At 43.1% G+C, this 23,953-nt stretch overlaps 1 protein-coding gene across 9 annotated transcripts in view; it reads right to left on the reverse strand.

The window, feature by feature from the left end:
- The window catches only part of IL1RAPL2 (interleukin 1 receptor accessory protein like 2), a 495,600-nt gene that overhangs the window by 48,651 nt on the left and 422,996 nt on the right, over window positions 1-23,953 (reverse strand). For all 9 annotated transcript variants that reach the window (XM_080365714.1, XM_080365715.1, XM_080365716.1 and 6 more), the window contains one exon: window positions 204-333. In XM_080365714.1, coding sequence (XP_080221840.1) covers window positions 204-333 — 130 coding nt within the window. The remainder of the gene's footprint in view (window positions 1-203; window positions 334-23,953) is intronic.

The following is a 23,953-nucleotide window of genomic DNA, read 5'->3' on the forward strand; positions in this document are numbered from 1 at the left end:
CAGGCACATAGATAGCCGCTATGTCTTTTAAGTTGATTTGCTAGAAGGGAGAAGGAGTAACTCACACTGGCCTGGTTCCAAGTCATTCATCACTCTTCAGACAGAAAACTATTTCCACTTCCAATTAAAAAAACTCTTTCAAAAAACCCCAACGGGATTTTGGGACATACCATGTTTTCAACAGTAAATACTCCAAAAAGTACCTGACTTCGCCTTCTCTAATGTGACCTTCTAATTCTTCTATGAATTTTTCCCCTTTCATCCAGTAGATCATGGGGCCCGATTCTCCACTGAATCCAAAGAAAGCTTTGCAGGCCACGGTCAGCGGGTTTCCTGAGGACAAGAAGAAAAGAGGGGGTGTTAGACACTTTGTCACGGCTACTAGTGAAAGAATGATTAAAAGAAATCTAAACACCTCAGATAAATCTTCCCACTTAAAATCAGAGGGGAAAAAAAAAAAAAAAAAAGAGGAGTAACTATAAACCATAGGAAAAAAGGTGATGTTGACTGGTACCTTAGGAAATAGCTGTGAAATGAAACTCTGAGGTTATCCGTAATTCCATTTTTCCCTGAAAGATAACTACATGAACAATGAGAAGGTATGGAAAAGGTGGCAACATAAGGGGATGTCAGATTGGTTGTTAAAAAGAAAGAGATGACTTCTTTGTCAGACTCCCGGGATCTCTACCAGGACTGGGGAGCGTGCCCTAAGAGGCCAGTAAATCACTGAACTTGCTTACTGCTGCTGATCCACCTGTAAAAAAGACAGAGTAATTTCTTCCTCACTTAGACAGAAATCAAATGTTAATGAAGTCTTGGTAAGCTGTTCAGAGAGCTTTTAAAGATCCCCAAGTAATACATGATGCCAGTGAGCACCAACAACACTCATGTTACTGTCAACAGGCTTTTGGCAAAAGACCAAACTTCAAAGCATTATTCAAGCAATAAATAACTCTTCCTTTCAGCTCTGCACAAATACATCCAAAAGAAAGAAAATAAAACTTGGAAACTAATCAGATTTCTTTTCTCTCCAAGAATTCAACATTTAGATGGGCTTTTGTTTGGCTACAGCTCTAGTTGCACTAGCTAGTTCAGGACTGTGCTTACACTGCCATGACAGATGGTTGTCTGCCTGCAGAAGGAAAAAAAAAAAAAAAAAAGAATAAAAAAAACCCAGACAAGCCAGGAAATTCAGGAAAACCATGCTTGTTCTCTTAGTATGCAAATACAGCTGCTGCAACCACTTCTTTTCCCTTACTTTACCCAGCATAGCCCAGGTTACAAAGCAGCTACAGAGTCACTAACTCACATGGGAGGACAGACCTCATTTAATGTCAATGGAGACTCCTGCTGAGTCTTCCAGGACTTGGGTTGAGCATGAAAAATCCAAATAATGCATTTTACCATATTTAGAAGAAATGTTTTATTATGCCAGCCATTCTCAGTGCCAGCAGGAGACTCCTTTGATGCTGAAATAGAACAGGCCTACACTTCTCAAAAACAGCTAGTCATTTGGAGCATATTGGTTGCTTGGGCATGGTTTAATAGTTTCACATCAGTTAACCTTGTCCGCTCAGCAGTGATAACTCACTGTGTGCATGCTCGGAGCATATGATGCGTTAAAGCATCTTTGCCTAAACCCCCAAAGAGCTGTCCTAAGTCAACTACTTGCAGTTGTCTATCCATTATTTCAGTGCCCAATTTAAGACACATCAAAAGAGTCTGATTAGTCAGGAAGTGCAGCACTCCCAGCCACTGAAAATCAACCGCCTTTAAATTGTTTCCAAGTCAAGATCCAAAATTACAAGTCCTTTTGAAACATTAGGATACAGCAAGAAAAGGTTTAAAGACTGCACTTCAGTCTGTTTCTCAAATAGCAAAAGACAAAAATAGAAAATGTTTATCCTGAAAATGTTTTACAGACTCTTTGATTATCTCCACATTCACTGTGAACTCTGGTACCACAGCTGGCCACTGAACACGTGCTGACGCTGACAGATTGTATACAACCAGCTCAAACATCCAAAATACAAGAAGAGGTGGATATTCATCCCACAACATTGACCACCATCATAAGAAAGTTCCAAACTTTATTAACTAATGAAGTCAAAACCACATCTAGGCAGACATTTAACCCCATTACAAGACAATATTGGAGAAGTCTGTTCCCTTCTGCTCCTAACCCGTTCACCCAGCCCTGCGAGGTGCTGTGTGCCCTCCACGGGTGGCTGTATCCATCTCCTGTTTCCCTAACGTGCTGGATGCCTATGAGGTGTGAGGTCTTTTGTGCCGCCTGCCTCGGAGTCATGATACACATCTATTTAAATACCACTTAGTGATTCCTAGCATGTGGCTGTTCAGTCCGTGTTTGATTTTAATAGAGAAAGACAATTGTATCAATGTGAAAAAGAAAAGGGTATCAGCACTGACAGTATATGCCTTTTTCCTGGCACACCATGCCAGGCATTAAGTGTTACAAGGAAAATAAATTACAGGGTGTGCTTTTCCTCAAACCAGCAAATTTTTACTTAAAAACAAACCCTGAAGAAAGGAAAATATTCCAAGGTGAGTCTAAGATTTCTATACATGCAGAGTAAATATCCTGAGGTAACACATCTGATCTGAAGAAATAAGACGTTTTCTATACAAATAGGAAAACCTGAAAAACCTAGCGGTTGTTACACAGCTTCTGTAATAAACAAACCCAATATAAAGCATCAGTAGCCTTTACTGTGACAGCCTGCATGCTCTGAACATGCCCAGGCAGATCTATTTCCCAGCTTTGCCATGAGGGAAAACCAGCAGAACAAACTAATACTGTCAACAGCAAACTTTAGAGTGAATTAGTGTTTTCAGCTCAAAGTCTAGGACTGGCCACACCTGAAAAAAACCAGTCCATCTCATCTGCAAACCCATCACCAATGAGAAGGAACTGTAAGCAATGGGTTTCTCATGGAACAACTGATTTTTATCTCAGTAGCAGAATGATGCACGTCTGGGTTGAGCTGATCTGTCCTGGGTAGAAAGAGCTTGGAATTTGATGACACTTCAAGGTCCCATCCAAACACAAACTCTCACACACTGTTCTTCTACTCCTCCAGCTGGTAAGGACATCTCACTCTTCTCTAGCTATCTGAAGCAGCTTCTGCTTTTTAAGTCTCATCACACCTTTGTGAACTCTGGAAGCAGGACAAAGTCAGAAAAGGTAACAACAGCTCTTCCTTGCAGAAAGTTTATCTACTCAAACAAGCTTCCATAAGGAACGTAAGGGAGGTTTCCCCTCTCCTGCTATGTTAAGGCACAGCTGGCCACAGCAGCAACCTGTTACTACTGGTTTTCAGGGAACTCCAACCAATTCCCACCCAGAAAAGAACATAGCATGTCTCACTGCATTTCTCTCCCAAGTACTGAGATACTAAAATACCCGAATTCCCTGGTTCCTAAATGTACCCTTGAATATGGGGAGAAATGTGCTGAGCATGGAAAGTGCCCTTTGCAGGTCCTGATCTTGGGGCTGGCTTTAAGCCATGTGGTGTCACACTGAGACACAGTTCCAGGCAGAAGGAACTAACAGGCAGCCTGCAACTCCAACAACTCATCTTGTGTAAGGCCCAAACTTTTGCATATCATTACTGCTATTCTGCATGACACTAAGTAGTTCCACTACTAACTGTTCTTATTAAGAAAAAAATCACCTTGCATCACTTAATTAACGACATCAAAGTTCCTAGAATGAATGCTCTTCTAAGTTTTCCATTTATAAATGGTTTCTGTTTAAATCCGACACATCAGTTGCAATTTTAATTAATAATTTGCTCAGAAACAGAGAAAATTATTAGTAAGATTTTTAAGAATCAACACTTGAGATAGTATTTTAAGAAACAAGGGAAGAAACTAGAAAATCCTGCTTGTAGACATCACTGAGTCTACTGCTTTGCTGGGGTCACCTTGTTACAGTAAAGCCTCAGGTTCCAGCAGAAGCCTCTGCTTTTGCTTTTTTTCCCTACTCTGTCAATCAAGCAGATTGCTCCCAGCTGATAAGACACAACCACTGGCAATAGGAATTACATTTTTTTCTAAATCTTATTGTACATTTTTCACCTGACTATTTGCATAACAAATCTGCATGAACTCTACCATACATTGTAGCATTTTTTTCTGAAAATAAGAATCCCACAGAAATGCAATTATTCAAGCAAAATAGCTGCCTGATGGCAGTAGGAATACTGGTTCAGGATGGAAAAAAGAGTCTGCAAAAGAATGTAGCCAGGCATGATTCTGGATGTGCTTACTGCAGGTCCTACATGCTTTGAAAGAGAATGAAAAATCCTGCAGTACAGTCCCTCTTGAACGAGGAATGCTCCAAGTAACAAGTAAATGAAGCTTAAAATACCTAGAAGTTCTTCAGTCTTTTAAAAATGTAAGTGCCAAGATGAGATGACTGACCAGCATGGAAGACAAAAGCTGTTCACAGATCGTAAGATCTGGCTTATGCCAAGGACCTTTTCAGGGTTTTTTTTTTAAACACAGATTGATTGTTTCTTTTTTTTCACTCGCTTTGCACAAGTAGTTGCATTTTGTGGCTTATTTGTGAGCATCTACTCAAGGCTGCAACACAGAGTTCGTATTCTCCAATGTCCACATTCTGCTGGTTCTTTGTTCTTCCAGCAACTCAGGCTTTCACTCATGGAGCAAATCATCCCAGAGCAACCCCATCAAACTGCCAAAGCCATCTATGAATCCTTAGGTGCATTTTTTGTTTGTTTTGTTTTTCCCCATGGTTTGAAACAGTAGCATTTTTTCCAATTCTTTCACATTTTTGTGCCAGATACACCACTCTCAACAAGCCTGAATTGAAGCAGATGATCCTTCCAAGCTAGTGGCAGAACTGACTAAAAGTGTCAAAGGAAGACCTCCTTGTGTACCAAGGAACATCACAAGTCAATCCTGCACGTGTTGCTAGCTGGATTTACATCTTCAGCTCCAGCTGGGTGTTAATATTATTGACTTTAATTTCATTGCTTTTACCTATTTCAGGGCTGGATGCTGTATACACATTGAAGGGAAAACAAGTGCACCGCTGCCACCAAAAAATTCCATCACTCCAAGTCTCTCATTGATGCATATGCATCATGTAGCTCCTCTCTGATAATGGTGCTTGTGTCTCTTTCCCTACAAGTCTGACAGAGAGAAGTGTTTGCAAAGGAGCAGCTTCCCACTCTTGACACATGCAGATGTTATGCAGGCACTTCACAGGCTTTGTTTCTTCAGTTTGCTGAGACAGAGGACAAGAAAGGCAGGTGACATTACATCTCAGTAACTGTATTCTACAGGCTGTCTGCAGAATCAGATCTGACTTTGCAGGCTGTGAGGTTTGCAAAGCAAATCTCCATGTCACTGACAAGAACATTATTGTTCTAATGTGCTTTACAAGTGCTAGAAACTGGCCAAATAGCAGCAGAGTGATTTAAATTGCCCTGGCAAGGCAGGCTGGGTTGTATACTACTGTGAAGAACACATTTCCTTTTCCTTCAGAAGGACATCCTGGATAAAAAGATAGGGGAGGCAGAGCTTATGCCTGCAATTTATCCACAAAACAAATGCCAGGGGCAACACAGACCTTGACTCATGAAAAACAATCTCTGTGTGTGGTAGTTTCTATCTAGTTAGCAGAGAATGTCAATTTTATCTAAGTCCCTTGCAAGGACATCTTCTTAGCTGTTCCCTTATGCTCGGCAGTAAGAGGCAGAACCCAGCAGCACACTGAGGTGGTGCAGCCCGAGCCAAACCATGGGTTTTGCTTTGCTGGCTGATGCTGAACGTCAGGCTGAGCTGCCACCAGGGGTGCAAGGATGGCAACAGCAGCAAATGGTGCCCACTCAAGTTGACTCTTGCAATCTGAGTGCCAGACCCTGCGGCTGAGCTGCTGAGCCCTAGATCTCTGCCGCAGGGCTCATCCGCAATGGGATGACTTCCTAAAGAAGTCAGGAGGCATTCAGCAAAGGTAGCTGAGGATATGCTTGGGTTTTGCTCCTGTCACCCAGCACAGCTGATCACCTGTGTTTCCCAGTCCCCCTCAGCAGAGATCAAGGCGCTGCTGTACCACTCCACAACATCAGGGTCTTCAGCATCTGTTCTATACCTGGCTAAGGTGGCACTGAAATTGTTCACAGATTTATCCGCTACTGAATTTAGTCAAAGCTACAAAAACCCACAAAAACCTCAGTTACATTATCACTTCCCTCCTTTATTTTTTTTCCTGGACATCTCCCAGCATTGCTTAATCAAAGATTCCATGTTTTGTTTAGTACAACAAGATTTACCAAGTCAGTGCTAATTACTCTACCTGGGCTTCTTTTACTTGGCTATTCTACAGAATGCAAGCCTAGCTGTGTGCTAAATCACATTAACCCATTTAGGTAAAAGTCTCAGGGAGTTCAGTGACTAGTTTGAGCATTAGTGGATCCAGTGAAAATAAAACATACTCAAACCAAATTATTTTCCCTGACTGAGGAAAAAAAATTAATTACAGAAAATTCTATAATGTTTCAGCAGCCAGCAGGTTCATGACTGGACATGATCCTTCCAAACATTTGCATAATTAAAGATCAACCAGGAATTAATGAACTGAATGCATTAGGGGAAAAAAAAAAAAAAAAAAAAAAAAAGAAAGAAAGAAAAATAGGGAAATCCAACCTCACTAGCCTCCAGAAATTCAGTTAAAAACATGTAAAACCACACACGTACAGATACATACTTTACTAAGATTGATTTATTCTCCAAGTTTCTACAAAGAAATGGGCTAAAGGAGGTGTTCTTCCCCTAAGTAAGCCCCTGTGTTGTGAACAGCCTATGCTAGCCATACAATGATATTCTGGTAGCTGTATTGATACGTAGGAAAAATGAAAAGTGGCAGTACGTGACATACATTAAGTAGGCTCTTCACTCATGTAAGAACTTTTTGACTAAGGCAAGTCTGGCAATAACAAAGAGGCCAGTAAAAACTTTGACAAGAAAAATGCAAGAGATCTTTAGGTCTTGTTTTGTCCTCTGTAGTTTATGATCTTAATTCTAACCTTCTCTCTTGCTCTGCTCTTATTTCTTATGCCCTGAGACAACACAAAACACATGGCCATGAGATATTTGTGCTTTTCTGTCTCACTCAAGTGAGCAAATGGCATATATAAAAAGTAGCATAAAAATAACACTGACTAACAGCAAGCAGCAAAACTCCAAACATGAAACAAAGCAACTAAGTCTCTAGAAGGTTTGTTGCCAAAACCAGAAGTCAACGTGTTTGCTGGCGTTCCATACAGCCCCAATGCCTTCTAATTTAAACAACACAATCATGACCCACTGCAAGTGCTGCTTGTAGGCTTGGTTATTGACCGTGGCTCTCACAAAAAGGGAAAAAACTAAAACACCCACAAGGCTGAAATGTTGCCGATAAAAATTTATCGGATGTTCTAAAAATTAATCAATAAAGGCAAAATCTCCTAGAGCAACTTTCTTCCAAGAGCATCCCAGAAAAACATCCCAAACCCCACCCCTACCAAAGCAAACCTCACCTAAATCCTGCAAAATCCTTTATCCCATTTTCAGAACTGCCTTTGGGTCATAATTTGAAATCTTAGTCATTGAGAGCTCAGGTGTAACTGAGAGTCAAGGATTTCAGTGTTCCAGTTATTCACCTACAATGAAGACAGATGCTTTGTGGGATTTCCAGAAGCAGCTTGACAGCTGCCTTGTGCTGACTGTAATTCATGCTCATTGCTGAGGGTCTGAAAATCTCATTTATGTGCATTTTGAGGCACAGAAATATTATTTAAGAGAAACGCCCTGTAGGTACTTAAAAAGCATTCCCTTGGTGGTGAGTTCCTAGGGCCGGGGGAGCCCACTGGCAACAGAACAGTGATATCCAGACTAAGGTGAAGTAAGCAGGGAGCGAGACGGAACAAACCATCTCACTATGACCAGGGCATGGGTATGGCTTCATGCTGTCACAGCAATCATTTCCCTCTATTCTGGTATCACCTTTTAACATGGCCAAAATAGGTGGTGACACACAGGTGGGTTGCTCTAAGAGAAGAGTAGGAAAGGAAAAAATTATTCAGAGGGACACTTGCTTCCTTATATCACTGTCCCATAGCGAGAAGGAGAAACAGCCAACTGTTGGTTTGAGCTACAAAGAGATGGACCACAAAGAGATGCTCCTGTCTCCTCCCAGCAACCTGCTGGTTCAAGGGGAAGGTAGGGTCCTATGCCACAAATGGCTGCTTCTTTCCAGCTTCAGGACTTTCCAACTCTCCAACTTGCCCTGCATTAAATTTTCTATGAACATTCGTGTCTTACGTTCCAGTTTCCTGAGCAAGTACATCTTTGATCTTTTCTCTTAGGGGCGAAAGAGGATGAAATCCAGCATCTCTTTCCAGAGAACAATCTGGCTTCACACAAAGGAAGTGCATGGAGGGAACAACCTAATCAAGGTCTGCCACCATCAGTGTGGCCAAATGCCAAACCTTACCCACATGAGCATGTAATGGGTATCCAGCTGTACGTCTTAGTGAGTTCCCATTTAGTAGGCAGAGGGTACATTCAAGGTTGCTAAAGAAACCAGCTGCAGGCTGCAAGAGACTGAAGAAATTATGCTAAACTTCTTCCAACTTCCGTGTTAATTTTTAAATAGATGATAAAACTTCTTAAGACAATGACTAAAGAATGGATAATTCTTCTTCGCTTAGAAAGGACAAAGCAAACATGAACTCATGCTTCATGTTATGGATGTCCTGCCCTATAAACAAAGTGACACCCTTTGAAATCAATGCATGCTTCAAACTAGGGAGTCAGCCGGGGTGTTTTAGTACTTAGTTTGTGACTGGTCACTCAACCCCTGCTTAGATTTTGGCTAACCCAGCTCATGCTAAGGCTTGATGTAAGCTGGGAGCAGTGCCACTGGCTCAATGCGAGAGCACCATGTGGGCAGGACAGGCAGCCAGACAGAGCTAAGGGACCACTATGCACCATGATCCCCTGCAAACTGCTGTCTCCAGCAGCCACTATCTTTTGCCTGGAAGTTTCCTCAGAATCCACTAACTTATGGAAATGGTATAGATCAAACCTCCAAGGTGGAGGGTATAAAACATCAGTTTACCCAAAAAACCTTGTGAAGCGGATCGAACAGCAGCTGGACTGCTGAGGCTTTCATGCTTCCTGGTATGATACAAGGGGACACCCACAAGTTGATGGAGGAGGAAGGATGAGCACTCTCACTGTCAGCTAGGTAACTAATTCTTTTCTTTTGCTCATAGGTGCACGATATTGAGAGTTATGGGCTATAACTACTGAAACCTTATGACTTGAGCAGTGAATAAGTGAATCCACATGATACACTAATCTGGGCAAAAGGGGACTGAGCCCCTGTTTGTCATGTTTGTTCATTATATTTCTTCATTAGCTCATGAAATAAAGTTTAAATCACAGAGTACATTGCCCTGTAAATCTGAACGGACCATGACATCAGCTTTGTACAAGGGCATTAATGGAAAAACTAACTCGCCCTGAACAGCTTGCTAATATCTCCACAGTGCCCTGAGCAGGCATGTAGAGCCAGAAACGTTAATGTGGTTAACAAGGTCCAGAACATCACCTTGATAGACGTATTTAGTCCTTTCCTTTCTCTGCTGCCACGGTCCTGACAGTGCACAGGAATGGGGTAGGAGGGCTAAGAAAAGGGGCCAGACACAAAAGGCAATAACTGCTGCAACCTTCTTACTTCTCCAGCTTTCCTAGCCTTCCTAAAATAAATCAAACGCAGTGCTGGGTCGTCCTGGTCAGGGGGATGAAGAGAGAGATGCCAATCACCTCTGATAATGAATGTAACCACAACTGTCACCTCATTTGGCCTCAGTTATGCAGGTGGCCTCTCATCCACCGGGAACAGGGCTTGCTAGAGCCTGTGATAAGATGACACAAGTTCTTACTTCCCCTGCACAATGGGACCAACAGGGACACAGCTACTGAGATCAGCTTGTACTCAGATGAGAATCTACAACTGACTAATGTGCTTAAAGCTCAGCAAATAAACATTTTGCTGAACAGGGAGAGGGTTCCCCGTTGATTAAATTTAGGCACGTATTTAAGTGCTCTGCTGAGTAAGGGCAACAGTGAGTTCTAAATAGAGGCTGTAGTTATGAAAAAGATTTAAAAAGGAAAACAACAGCCACAGAGCAAAATTTTAACCAAGCTAACTCCAGTAAGTAACTACCATTTATTATTTATTTAAATTTAGAGAAAACATTCAGGGTGTGTAGGAAAATAAAACACAGTTCAATAAATACAACCTGTATTTTCCTTATTGAATGAATCACTATTGTTCATCAGTTGTCCAATAAAGAATTTACAGGGAAGTTTAATCTCTTCTAATTTCTAAAAATTAAAGGACATATTTTTCTTTTCTCTTCTTTTTGTTAAAAAAACCAAAAGTAATGATAAAAAAACCCCAAGTGACATTAAGGTGGATAGTATTTTAATAAAAAGTCAATCACACAGAAAACTCTCACTGGTTTACATCTTTTCTTTCTCTTTTATTTCTTTTATCCCCAAAACCTTGGGGTAAGAATCTTTTAACCAAGACGCAAGACCTAAGCCAGACATTTGTATCTTGGGTGCAACAATTTAGCAAGCATTTAAGAATGAAAGGGTCATGAGAAATTTTATAAATTCGGACAATTTCTCAGAGTTAAAACTACTCCTTCCTAAAGAGATACAGTGGCAATCCCTTGTGCTCAGTAATCTGAGCCATAACCTATCAGTTCAGGTAAGTGCCAGTTGAAAATGACCTAGGTTTGTTTTGTTTTTTTTTTTTTTTTCTGACAGATGTGATTTACAGAAGTCAATAGACTAATTGCCCTAAACCTATTAGCAGTGCGGACTCAGATTTACCCTAAGCCTCCTGCTTTGCATTCAGTTGACAGCATTCACATTAACCACACATTAAATGTAATTTTAGTTGCACAGGAGTCTAATAATCTAATTTTTCCCTAGGTGAGTGCCAAACAATGAAGTCTGTAACTTAGAACTCCTAAATTCTGTCCCATCATTCCCCCCCCCCCCCCCCGGATCTTTATACAGTGAACGCACAGCCCGTGGTTTCACCTTACCCAAATCTACTTCACCCTCATTCTCAACATTGCTGATGATTGATGATTAAAAACACTCCAAAAATGAAAAAAAATCCACTTTGCCGGCCCAAGCAGAAACTCCTGCAAAGGGGTTTACATTCATGGTGATGAGACATCACATGCTTGAAGAAAAGAGTGGGAATTTCAAGACATAGCAAGGCAATCATCCCAGGATGCAAAACTCACTTGATGAACAGGGAAGGGAAGATGTCTCTGCAAGGACTATCTGGCCTTCTCTAGATCACAGCAGAGCACCCCTGAAGGAGGATAATACTGTCTTTGGCTCACAGCACCAGAGGAGCAGGGCCCAGCTTTTATAAACTCCTGTTCCAGGTTTGAAAGGAGGCAAAACTGTCAGAGTAAGCTATAGACACAGACCAGATGGTACCAGCTTTACCATACTTGCCACCAGCATGGGATGCCGCAAAGCCCACACCTCATGTGCTCATGGGACTACACTGGGAAAGAGGAGCATGAATTCACTCTCAGGTGGTCCCATTGTCTTGGGGATTTCCCAGGTGGCCACATCACCTGGCTGTGGATTCCCCACAGCTAAGGCAAATGGCACAAACAGGTCATACTCTGAGAGGAAAGTGGGCTCAGAGCAAGAGATCCTCTGACCAGGTGTGGCATGCAAAGCAAGGACAAGGATAAGAAACCTTTTTGAAAGAATAAACCCCCCAATAAATAAAAAACCTTTACCTCCACCCAGTCCCCCCACCCCTCTTGGAGAGAGGGATGTCACATCTTCTTGAGACTTACAAGAAGATATTATGAATTTGAATCTGAATTATATTGAGAAGAGGGAACCTTTATTACCCTGCTGTGGAGAATTCAGCGTGAACTCTCCATTTAGGAGAGCCATGTTATGAGTGAATTCAGAGCAACCTCCTGAGAATTTAGCATGAACTTAGGCGGCTGATTTTAAAAAGACTATTTGCTATTAAAGAATGAAGGGGAATCAGGAAATAGGAGCTCTTCTACACTGTGGTCAGGGCTCTCAGCCCTGTTATGCACAGCAGGCAAAGCACCAGTGAGCTACTGTCTGGCCCAGGTAGGAGTCCAAGCCTGCCCTTCGCTCTGGCAGGCTGTGAGCAGCTGTGCAAAAGCACTGAGCACACAAAGCTGGCTCCCACAGAGAGCAACTTTGATTTCATACAGTCCTGGAGCTTCAGAATACCCCTCCTTGTGTCTTGTCCAGGGTGGTGTTTGGATGTAAGGCAGTATCTTAGGAGCTCAGGATCTCAGAGCAGGACCTTAAAAAAACCCTCCTGAGAGAAAAGCTTTGCTCTTCTTTATTGCTTATCTCTTTTCTTAGCTGTGCTGGTGCTGAGAAGGAAATTAAGCCACTCCCTGTAAGATCTCATGTGAAACCATGGTCACTTCAGTGCCAAGATTGTTATTTGAGCTTTTTTCTAGTGTCAGAAATCTTTGTGTGGCCTTCACCCGAATTAACCAGAGAAGGTTACAGACTTGCTTTTTCCTCCCTTGGGAAAGCTCCTGCCACCATCCGAAAATTAAGCAAGGACCCAGGTAATTATGATCATCTGGAAGTGTAACGGTCTAATCACACACAGATGTGCAGGAGCAAGACCAAAGGACTGGCCTTTAGAGATGTGCATCTGCTACCTGGCAGAGCACTAAATGAAGCTGTGCCTGCAGCTGATAACAAGCTAAGGCAAATGCCTGCCCCCAAAGTCTTGTGAATGTTTATTTTAAGGATTTTTTAAAGGGATGCTGCACACGTTCTCAAAAACCTCATGTAACAACACAAAACAGAAACAAATACAACAGAAAAAACCTTCTGTAGTCCAGAGTGGATTTTCCAACACAGGAAAGTCACTATTGCTCCATGCACAGGGAGTCATAAACATGGCCAAGGTTCACTGTTATCTTCCTCCAATGCCCAGAGGAATACGGGGAAATGGTACCTAGCGCTGGGCATACCTGTGAAGAGTTGTTAGCTGCCCTGAGGGGCTGTTCGGCTTTGCAGTCGGAGAGGTTTTTCTTTAGGTCTTTTTCTGTTGACTCTGCTGAGTATTAGAGACAGAAAAGGCCAGCTGAAATTTCTCCTCTGTTTGGATAATGATCTTCTGTGCTACCTTGTTGAGAACCAATGTGTCTGAACTAATTTCTTTCATTTTTTCTGTCAAAACCATAATTATTTCCTTAATCAATCCATTCTTCCTTGGGCTAGGGGTCACAAAAAGACAGTAACTCAAGTCAGTTTGTCAGGAATTGTCTTCACTGAACTTTCCTCAACCCTCAGCTCGAGAGTCAGCCTTCCTTAAAGCTGTCCACCCTGACATCTGTGCCGACTCCGTGATGGATAGAAAGCTTCTTTTCTTGGGTATGGTTGATGTAGTCTGGGGATTGCACTAGAGGCCTCTAATATTTTGCCTTATATGCTACCGCTGCTGCATTTCAGCCCAGTATTTCTCAGCAACATTCCCCTCTGCTGCACTGTGCAGGTAATGGGCAACATGTGCTTCTTTTGCTCTGCCAGGTGGAGTCATCTCCAACAGAAAGCCTGCCTGGAGGGAGACGGGGCTGGGTGTGTGCAGCATCTGAAAAATCTTTCCTACATTGCAAAACTCTAATGGTGGGGTGTGCGGCCTAAAGAGTGGGGCAGTTGGGGCAGTGAGGAAAGAGGCTGAATCTTCACAGGCAAAGGATGCTTCAGCTCTGGTCACGGGGAACAGGGCCGACTGGAGGCTCGTTGAGGGGAGCCTGGAAGCAGCACTCCGTGGGGAAGGCTAGGACAGATTTGTGCTCTGTGCTACCTATACCTGTGTCATTTCTCATTTCCCACTAAGGATAAGCTCACAGCCTGGGTCAGAGAATGAGCACAGACCCCTGCAGAACACTGTACTTTATGCCTCACAGTGTGCTGAAAAACAGGATCCCTTGGGTAATTATCAGTCAGACAGATCAAATAATACTCACTATCCCCAAATGCCTAACAAATCAGCCACACAGACACTCCCACCACTCCCCCTCCAGTCCCCCTATAATGAAACCCACTGTAAAAGTCCATTTTTATGGACATTTAGAAATCCATTTAAAAAAAAACCCAAATACGCACACAGAGAAACATAGTCCTGTTTGCTAACAAGTTGGGTTTTTTTCTTTCTTTTCCGATGAATATTTCTCATTTTCCCAACAGATAGAAAATACATTAAATACTTCTGTACTGACTCCTGTAGCACTAGTTTTTCAGCCTTTTTAGATTTATTAACCTCTAAAAATTTTCTGTTGGAGCTGTTGACCTTCCCAGAGACCCCCTTGCCCCCAGTGACACGAAGGTACAGCCTAACTCCCTTCCCGAGCCCTAAGGAGCAATCTGCCACACTCCAGTTACCACCCCCTCCCCTGGGAAGTTACCTGGCAGCAGCACACACGTAGTGCTGTGTGTGCTGAGATTACGGAGTGTATGGAGCAGTTGACTGGGGATAGCTGTGGAAGGCAAAGAGCAACCTCCCTTTAAGAAGACTGCTACAGAGAGATGGCTTCAAAGGGGAGAGCAGTAAAAGGGCACGTCAACAAAAGCAGAAATAAAGCCTCAGCATAGGCCAACATTTCTTTTGTGTATGGCACAGATATGGAGGGGACAAGGAGTGAGCCTTTTGGGCAGTGAAAGACCCAGCTGGGAGAATACAAGGGACAGGTTGTGGCCTCCCTGAAGATGTGACAGGAGGGCTCCTAGTGCAGCCACCCCGGCACGATGCCTGCCGTGCCTGAGCAGCAGCATTGCTGTTCCCAAGGTGTGGGGCTGCTGCAGTGGAGATCCATCCCTGTGCTTTGCCAAAAGCAAAAAAAGCTCAAGTTCAGTTTCAGCAGCGCAAGGGGTAGGTAGTATTAATTGAGGCCAAGGTTCTCCAAAGATGCTCCAGGGAAGTTTCCTCAGCTGCTGGGAAAAGGTGACAGCAAGGTGTAGTTACATAGGAGAAAAAGACATGTAAAATCTGCCCTTCTTGCCAATGGGTATGCAAACGCATGGCTGGCAGTGCACTCGCTCTGTGCTGGGCCTGCAGGGGAAGGTACAGCCAGGGGAGCCCAGCTGTCGCTGCCTGGCAGCATGAACCATGCAATGGCAGCAGCGTGCTTGCCCCCACAGGGCTGGCACCCCGGTCTCTGCTGCCCGCAAGCTCAGAGCAGCCTGGGGTGATGGACGGTCCTCAGTCCAGCCAGCACCTCCTGCCTGTCACCCTCACAGCCAGCACTGCCCAGCGCAGGGACACTGGGCCACATGCGCTGCTGCCATGCTCCGCAGGCCCTCAAGCTAGTGCATCTTTTCTTCCAGGGTTAAAGAAACTTCAGTCCCACTGTGAACAACCGCTGCTAAAGTAGGCCTGCCCCACTGGGAGAAGGGGCATGCAGGACCCACGCGGTCCCAGCCAGCCTCACTCCCTGATACTGCCTGGCCCACTTTTTTGGTTGGCTTTTAGATGCAAAGGAGAGGACAATGTGACAGGCAGTTTATGGAAGCTACTGATTGCTGGCACCCTGCACTTTGCTTTTGTCATGTTGAGTCATCTGCAAGCTGCTCAGAGCCTTCGTGATGGTGCTTTTTGCTTGCTCAAATGGAAATGAAGTAAAAGCCAGGGTGACATGCACTACTGTGCAGAGAAACAAATGCAGAGCCACAGACCAGCACTTCCACCTAATTTGAGGCCCTGAGCTTCACCAGTGCCTGGGGAAAGTCTATTTCACAGAATGGAATTTCATTTTGGACTAAATGAAGACAAGGTTTATGTAACCTAAAATCCAAAAGCAATCAAAGGAGTCTGAATGGTCCCACAGAAGGTTGCTGGCCTGTTTTTTTCTGTGGTTTTCCTTCTTCAGTTCCTGGCCACCCTGAAGTGTTTCAGGGGGTTGTTTACTACGCAGAGTTTACCAACCCTGACGGTCACCTGCCTTTTGTGCGAGCCAGCCCTGGTTTAGAGGCTCTGATCACGGGCAATGAAACCTGAGCATCTGGCAGGGTACAAGCAGGGCTTATCTGCTGGGCTGACAGCTTTGCCAACCACTGGTGGGCTGCATGAAGCTGCAGCAGGTACCACAGGCACCTGGTGGTGTGTATCCAGCCACATAGACATGCCCAGCCTCTGTCCCTCGGTCTCTGTCTACCCTTGTGTAAAGGGAAGGTGACTTTTTGCATAGTTGTTCTAATACATCCCTCAACCTATGAAATATGGGCTGGGGTAACAGAGAAATGCCAGAAGCACAAGGATACTACAAGTCGTTCCAGAGCATGACATGATCCATTTTAGCTCAAGCAAAAATATCTTAACACCCCCTCAGCCTCATAATCTTTTGATTTTTAATATGTTAAATTTCTGGAAAAGTCTAGTTTTCCAGTGATTTCATAATGAAATGAAAATATATATTTAGTCCCAAACAGCAAAATACATTGTTTGCACTTCGGGACCACAGCTGAACAGAAAGGAAGAGAAGCCTTATGAGGATGGTTGAGGCAACAAAGCTTTTGGTTGCAAACAGGCTGAATGGTAAGATCTCAAAAGCATGATCACACTTTCAGTGGATTCAACTCCACATAAAAAACTGACTAGTGAGACCTGCTGTGATCACAGGTGACAGATGGAACCACTGTGAGTCACGCTAGTAGTTCACTTCCCATGCACAGATACATAGATGCAGCCAACAGCTGATATTGGGTCTCTCCCAAATGAAAACATGCTCAGATGTCTCCATCTTGAAAAAGAATAATAATAATAATCTCCCAAATACACTCATTTAAAACATATATGATTCAATTTTCTTTTGTTTTACACCAGATGTGCTCCAGACATACCAGTTTGGTCTCTAAAGACTTCCCTGCCTACTATGGTCTTCTCTTCGAACTACTCATCAAAGCACACGGGGTAAAAATTTCCTTCCTCCACATCACTAGTCATCAACACGACCCTGTCATTTCAATTTCTCACACTTCTTCTTTTCCCCTGCCCTATATCTCTGCAAAGTCTCATCACTACAGCTTATTGCCATTGGCTACTGATGTTGAACAAAGTGCTCCCAATTTCAAACATAATGAAAAGAAAAATCAGTAACACAAAAGCGAAAATTAACCATGGAAAGCACTCTCCCAGGGCTGGCCAGGTTCTTTAGGTTCAACATGTGAATCTGCTTTAAAGAAGCAGACAGACTCCTCTGCTGCTGCTGTTCTTCATTTTCTCTGGAGTTTGTTCCACTGAACAATCTGCTCCCAGGGAGAGAAGAAAGAGCGTTGGGGTGGGTGCCCACCTGAGAGAGCCTCAGCACCCTCCTGAACATCACAAAGGCACCATTCTGCCCCCAAGATCTTCCTCAGGTATACACACAGGCATAACTCCACACCCCACCAAGCAGCCCAAGATCTGTTTTACAACATGCAATGATTAGGAGACATGAATCTTCCCCTCAATTTTTTTTCTGTTACATGCATATTAGATGCACCTCTTTCCCCTGTTCCTGTTGGAACTCCAGCAAGTGGCTCTCATACCAGATTTTCACTTTAAAAAGCAATTTGTCAGTACAAGTGATGCTTAAATTTTAAAAGGTAGTGACTAGTGCTGGGATTTGCAATCTCAGTCCTTGAGCCAGGCGGAACAAATCGGGCTGCTGCCTTCTCAAATTGAGGGTTGCTAGCCAAAACTCCATTTTGTGCTCATTGCTAGTATTTAAAATTTTAAAGTGTTAAAAATGGCATCTCAGGATGTTGGTCTAAAGACACAGCCTGTGTTCAAGGGCACTTATGAGAAGCACCAAAGCACACAATGTCTGATTCATCCCTACAGCCATTTGGCTATGGGACAGAGAAGGAAGACAAAAGCAAGCAGGCTTTCCTGTGGGACATACTTTACCCAATGTTTCTACATCTCCTCATTTTTCACCAGAGACCTTCCTCCTTCATACTGTTTTGGAAGGGTTCCCCACAGTGTTTCAGCAGGCAGGCATGGATTTGCTTACAAGCCACAGCCTGAGGAAATGATTCTTGGAGAGGATTTTGGGGAGGCATCCTAAAGCTGTGAAACAACCAGTCTCCAGGGACAGGACATATCCAGGCTTGGAAGCACATGGAAAACGCTCTTAACCATAAAGCAAGAGGTGACAGAGAGACTTAGGATCAACGACTCTTGTTTAACAATTCTATCAAGAAAGAACAAAGGCGGCCAAGGTACCACAGAAAACAGTGACTAAAAAAGCTATGGAAACAGCTCTTTAAGTCAATGGAAACCAGAGCACATCAAGCAAACTACTGAAGCACCAGTGTAATATCACCACTGCTGGTTCATCTTGTCATATCCTTGATGCCCAAGAAATGATCTGGCATGCACGTGCATGGCCCACTGTATCAGCAGTCTCACCACGCTGCTCCTCACCCCTCATCCATGCAGGAGAGCAAAGAAGGGGAAACCTCTGGGCTCTGCTTCAGAGACAGAAGTAATTGCCTAGCTCTGTTGGTCCATGGACTGCTTCTGACAGCAGCTTTAAAAGGCAATGCGGAAAAGCAAGCAGCACTGTGGGAGGTTTTGCAACTACTGTCTTTCCAAAGGAACATCCACCTAGTCTGTGAAATGTACTCTCTCCTTAGAGGAGAGGTCCAGACTCAGAGGACCTAGCCTTGTACTTCTGTCTTAATTTTGCAGAACAATGCACCATTTCTTACTTCTGGTCCCAAGTAAACTCAGACTTTTATCCCAGAGTAGTACACACTTAATAGATTCAGCTAGTAAATCCCTCAATTCTTTAAAATGATGTCTTGCAGAAAATTATCGTTTCATTAAAAAAAAAAAAAAATTACATGAGAAAAGTCTCTCCCTGCTGACATTCATAAAGTAGATGCTACTTGCTTCAGAAGATTTGAAGATTACCTTCAAAGACATGCATTTGCCAGATTAGGCTGCTAGATACTATAGTGCTTTATGACTGAAAAAGCAGTGATTTATTCATTCACCTTACATCCTGCAAGAAACACAACTTTGAGCTTTATTCGCCTGAATACTGGGTTGTTCTGCACATTCCCAATGTCAACAGTGCTAGGACACTCACTGATGTTGCACACTGCCCTTTTTTATTTCCTTGAACAACTACAGATAGAGCAAGCTTGTTACTGCTGCACTTTCTAAGACATTGACCTGAATTTTCCACTTTTTTTTTTTTTTTTTTTTTTTTTTTGTGTGTGTGTGTGGTATAAAGCAGGAACAGCAGCGACAGTCTGTGAAATTACATAGTGGGTAGAGAACAAGAATTCAGCATACTGATGCTCAGGCTGATTCAAGAAAAGAGCTCTTGGAAATCTGCAAGAGTCTACCACATAGTATGCTGCCTCTCTAAAGCCGATACGATTCAAGCTGAAAATTGAACCTCTCTTCTGCTATTCTGTGTTGTTTTACTAACAACCAGAAGTTCACTTATCTAATGCTGGTTTTGCTCTCTGTTAGCTGCACTAGTCTTTCTGCAAGCATCAGATTTTTAAAGGCCAGAATAGGTCATCAAGACCATCTCTCCCTACCCCTGCTGATAATGGTGTTCTTACTGATCCTTACACTGTCCCTATTAATTTGTACTTTGGTGAGAGTGCATTTGGAAAGAGGGTGAGTATCTGTGTGTCTGGGAATGGGAAATGCTCTGTTTTCTCTGATCCAGCTCAGAAAAGCTGTGGTGTAAAACTGAAGACACAAAGGGAGAAAAGCGTGCCCTCAGGAGCTCTCCCTCCTCCTCCTCTGTGGACGGGTTTGATAAGCCTTGTGCAGCCCTTGCACCACTGCAGAGATCAGGACCCATTTCCAGCCCCGTGACAACTCATTTCAGGAAGCTTGCAAGTAACGCACCTGTGCCATCCTGTCCAGGCTTTACAGATTTTTTAAGCGCTGGCTGCGTATACACTGAATTTTTTAAGAGAGGAACACCACCCCCACATTAGTAAGGTAACAAAGTGCAAGCCTTCTGGCTTATTTTATCTGTTCCTGGACAAAATACTTCTGTGAGAAATTTTTATTTTTGAAGCAGTGATTAGGAAGGTATATGCTATCTGCAGTCCCTGTATTCAACTGTAAATATACTTTGGAAGAGAGGTACAGCTACATATGCGAACACCTAATATCACAAAGACCCTGTCCAGTCCCCAGCAGAGATTTGTAAATCTGGAAAATCTCAGCACAGCTGGCAGGCTTTGCTCAAGAGAGAACACAGTGGTGACAGGAAGGCTTCTGTCAGGATCAATTTACTTTGGCAAAATGTATTTAAGAAGCCTTGCAGAAAATACTGTTCTGTTACAGATAGCTCTGGCTATGCCAGAAAGTCTCTTGCATGGACTTCCCCCAAGGCAAGAAGGGTTTATGGCTTCTTTGTCCTCAGCAAGATACAAATCGTACCAAACATCCTTCTCTTCTCTCCTTTAACACACCGTCCTTCTGTACACTACCCCAACTCACCTTAAAAATAAAACTTTGGCAGAGTCATCTATCACTTCGAATATAAGAGCAGATATTTCATGAAACTTAATAAAAGTAATACTCATATTCTTCACCAAAACATAAAACATGATAGATATGGATTGGTTGCCATTTTTTATGAATCTGCTTAGAGCACTAGTGGATATAAATTATGGTAAAGGGCAAACTGCAAGTTCTACATGACTTGGCTTGTAGTAATGAGAAACCAAACCTGCACATAGCGTGTCACCAGATGACATACCATTTTTCTTAGTTATTGTTAGTATCCATTCACTTCTTCCTGGGGGAATTTTCCACGTATTTAGCTGTTTCTGTTTGTCAGAGCCCTTGTTAACAGTTCAAGCAGTTACCACTGTTGAGTCAAAATCAAAGGCCAGCAACCAGTTATAATGATCCTTGGGTTTTTTTTAAACCTAATGTGCTTTTAAGGAAAGAAGAAAAGGAGAAAAGAAAAGGATTTTACTGCTTTTGCAGCATGTGTAATTTCTGTCATTCTAGCACTTCCCAGAGGTAGGTCTTTAAGTTCAGGTGAGCTAGCTTTGTCTTTCTTGATGCATTCATGCCTTCTGTTATATATGGCAGCAACGCTTCTATCATAATGAGGACTCAGAATGCCAGGCTCTGATTCTGTAACTGAGGGCTGGTGTGGGATGTGCAGAAGCCTAATATAGCCTCATCTAGGACTTTAAAAGGCAAGCAGAAAAAATATTCTCATTTAGAGAAAACATGGCCTTATCTGCAAATCACCACTGCTTTGAGAGTTCTTCCTTTTTGCATGAGGTTGTGGAAAACAAGCTATTTCAATAGGTTTTGTCCCATTTTAGCCTTGCCTCCCTATCATGAACACATGGCTGTTATTTAACCACTTCAGGAAGCTAGCAAAGGGTCAATGCACCGCTACCATGTTCTGCATGGCTGGTGCAAAATTTTCGCATACACTTTTCTCAGCAAGGACCTTCCACCTAGGGGCAGGTGGGGGTCATTTCTCATACAGGGATTTCAACCTCTGTGATATGGGATTCTTTTTTGGACCCAAATCTCCACTGTGCTGACCCCAAGGGGACAACTGCAAGCGGTATGCTGAGGTAAACTAGACATGATTATTAAATCTGTTGGCTTCAGCAAGGTTATTCAAATGACAGAAGGGATTAACAAGGATAGCGGCCGTCAGTCAACCAGGCAGTGGTAGTGAAGCGTAGGCTGCTGCTAAGGTTGCTTTGTGACCTCAGGGAGCAGGAGGCTGCTCAGCATACAACTACCTATTGCTTATCTTAATGATCATCCAAAATACCCACACTGGCTTCTGATATTTACCGCAAGAAAGACACAAGGCAGTAGAACTTCAAAGGGGACTGAAAAAACCGTGGAGACCAAGAGCCAAGATGCTGTCCTCAGCACAGCCCAAAGCTTGCTTCTCAAACCAGAACTTTCTGCTACAGGAACAGCGTCTGATTGAGTTTATACTATAGTTTTTGATTAATAAGCACACACAGGGCAGGCTGGAGTCATTATTCAATGGATGCAAATCTTACGGAACTTTTCTCCCATTAGTTGAAAACCAAACTGTTGCGTCCAAAGCAGAGAACAATGGGAAGAGGCAGGCTGGGACAGCACCGTGCCTAGATCCTCCCTCAGCACTCTTGGGTACCTCAGACATGCACCCCTTCCCTCACTCACCAACCCAGCCAGAGCTGGGGACAAGCTCAAGCTGAAGGGCAGAAACAATTCTGCTTTAAATCATATTCCCTGCTGAGCAGCTGATGACACTGAAGCTTCAGAAGATGGAAAAGTGCCAATGCCCACTCCTGCAATTCTGTTGTGGAACCCTTCTGTATATGGTGCATGGACTGGTGCTCTAATCCTTTGCCTCCTTGTGGCGTGGATCTAGAGCAGAATGCTAGGGTTTATCCTGATGGTTATAGAGAAAATTGAAGTTCAGTGATCTGATTTAATTATGATGAAATGCCCAACAATGCCTGAAGACCATTCTGGCATTTATATATATTTTAAAACTATCTCATTTATTTTTGGAACCTGACATTCGTTTTCTTTTAACTCTTTTGTGTTGGCAATAGTAGAAAAGAATAATACATGTTTCAGCTCTGTTCAAGGAAGTACAGCTGGCAGAGAATCAGATCAGGTACTCTCAACTTGGGGTTGGGGAATGGGTCTAAGGAAGGAATCATGACTGATCCCTCCCTCTTCATTGCCAGACTGGATGGCTGAGGATGAGGAAGTCCGAGTGGGATTCATGTAAAGACAGTGCTGGTTGGGAAAATTACCACAAACAACCCCCACTGAAGTGTAATGCAATTTACTATCTAAACTGAAATGTGTGTTTCTTTGAACATACTTCATTAGAATTCCCAGGAAGCTGTTTTCCAAAAAGACTCTAGTTCTTAAATACAAGAACTGCATTTCTTACAGACCCAGGGAAAAGCAGCAACTCCACAGGGACCAGACAGATACATGTGAGGGTCAGAGAAGGAACAGAGGTCTTTTCTTTCTGCGTTTCAGAAAAGCTCCTGCAGTGCATATAGCTCCTATGAGACATACAGCTTCTTCCAAGAGATATCACTAAAGCCCTATTTGGTAACGTATCGATCAATGGGCGTTTGCAATGTTGTCAGTTCCAGACAAGCTGACCTAAGATCAATTATTATACTGGGTACTGCTTACAAACGTCAGAGGCATTACTCAGGAAATTGATCTTGACTTTATGCAATTTAAAGATCAATAGAAACCAGCAAACAATTAGCAGGCTATTAGTAAGGGTGCACTGACACACTTATTGACAGTTCCCTTGGAATTTACGCACTCACAGATACACATACTGTGTTTACATACCTATCGTCTATGGGCTATCTGTATCCTCAACAGATGCACAAAGCTCGCACTGACTTGCACAGCTGCTCCAGAGTCTCATCCCTTCTGTGATCTGGACCCATCATTACTATTATTATCTCAGTACCATCATAAGCTTGTACATATTCTCCTTGGGATACACCAGCAGCACTCAGCAGCTGCCTTTCTTAACAAGTGCTTCAGCAACCAATTTGTTAAGAAAATCGATGAAGTCAATCACTAGGGCATAAAAGAAGAAGAGAATTCTGAATTACTGTTTTCCAAAACATAAAATAACATCAAATATGTTTGTGTTAGTGTTCTGAATTAATCCTTCTGAAGTATAACACCATCTAGGAAAGCACAGCCTTTCTCATGCAATTGTGTTTGCCTCTTCAGAACTGACCTCTGTGATCAGAACCCTACTACAACCTGTATGAAGGAAAATAGGAGATTTTTGTCACACGACTT

The sequence above is a fragment of the Falco punctatus genome (assembly GCF_963210335.1).
Source record: "Falco punctatus genome assembly, chromosome: 15".
Lineage (NCBI taxonomy): Eukaryota > Metazoa > Chordata > Aves > Falconiformes > Falconidae > Falco > Falco punctatus.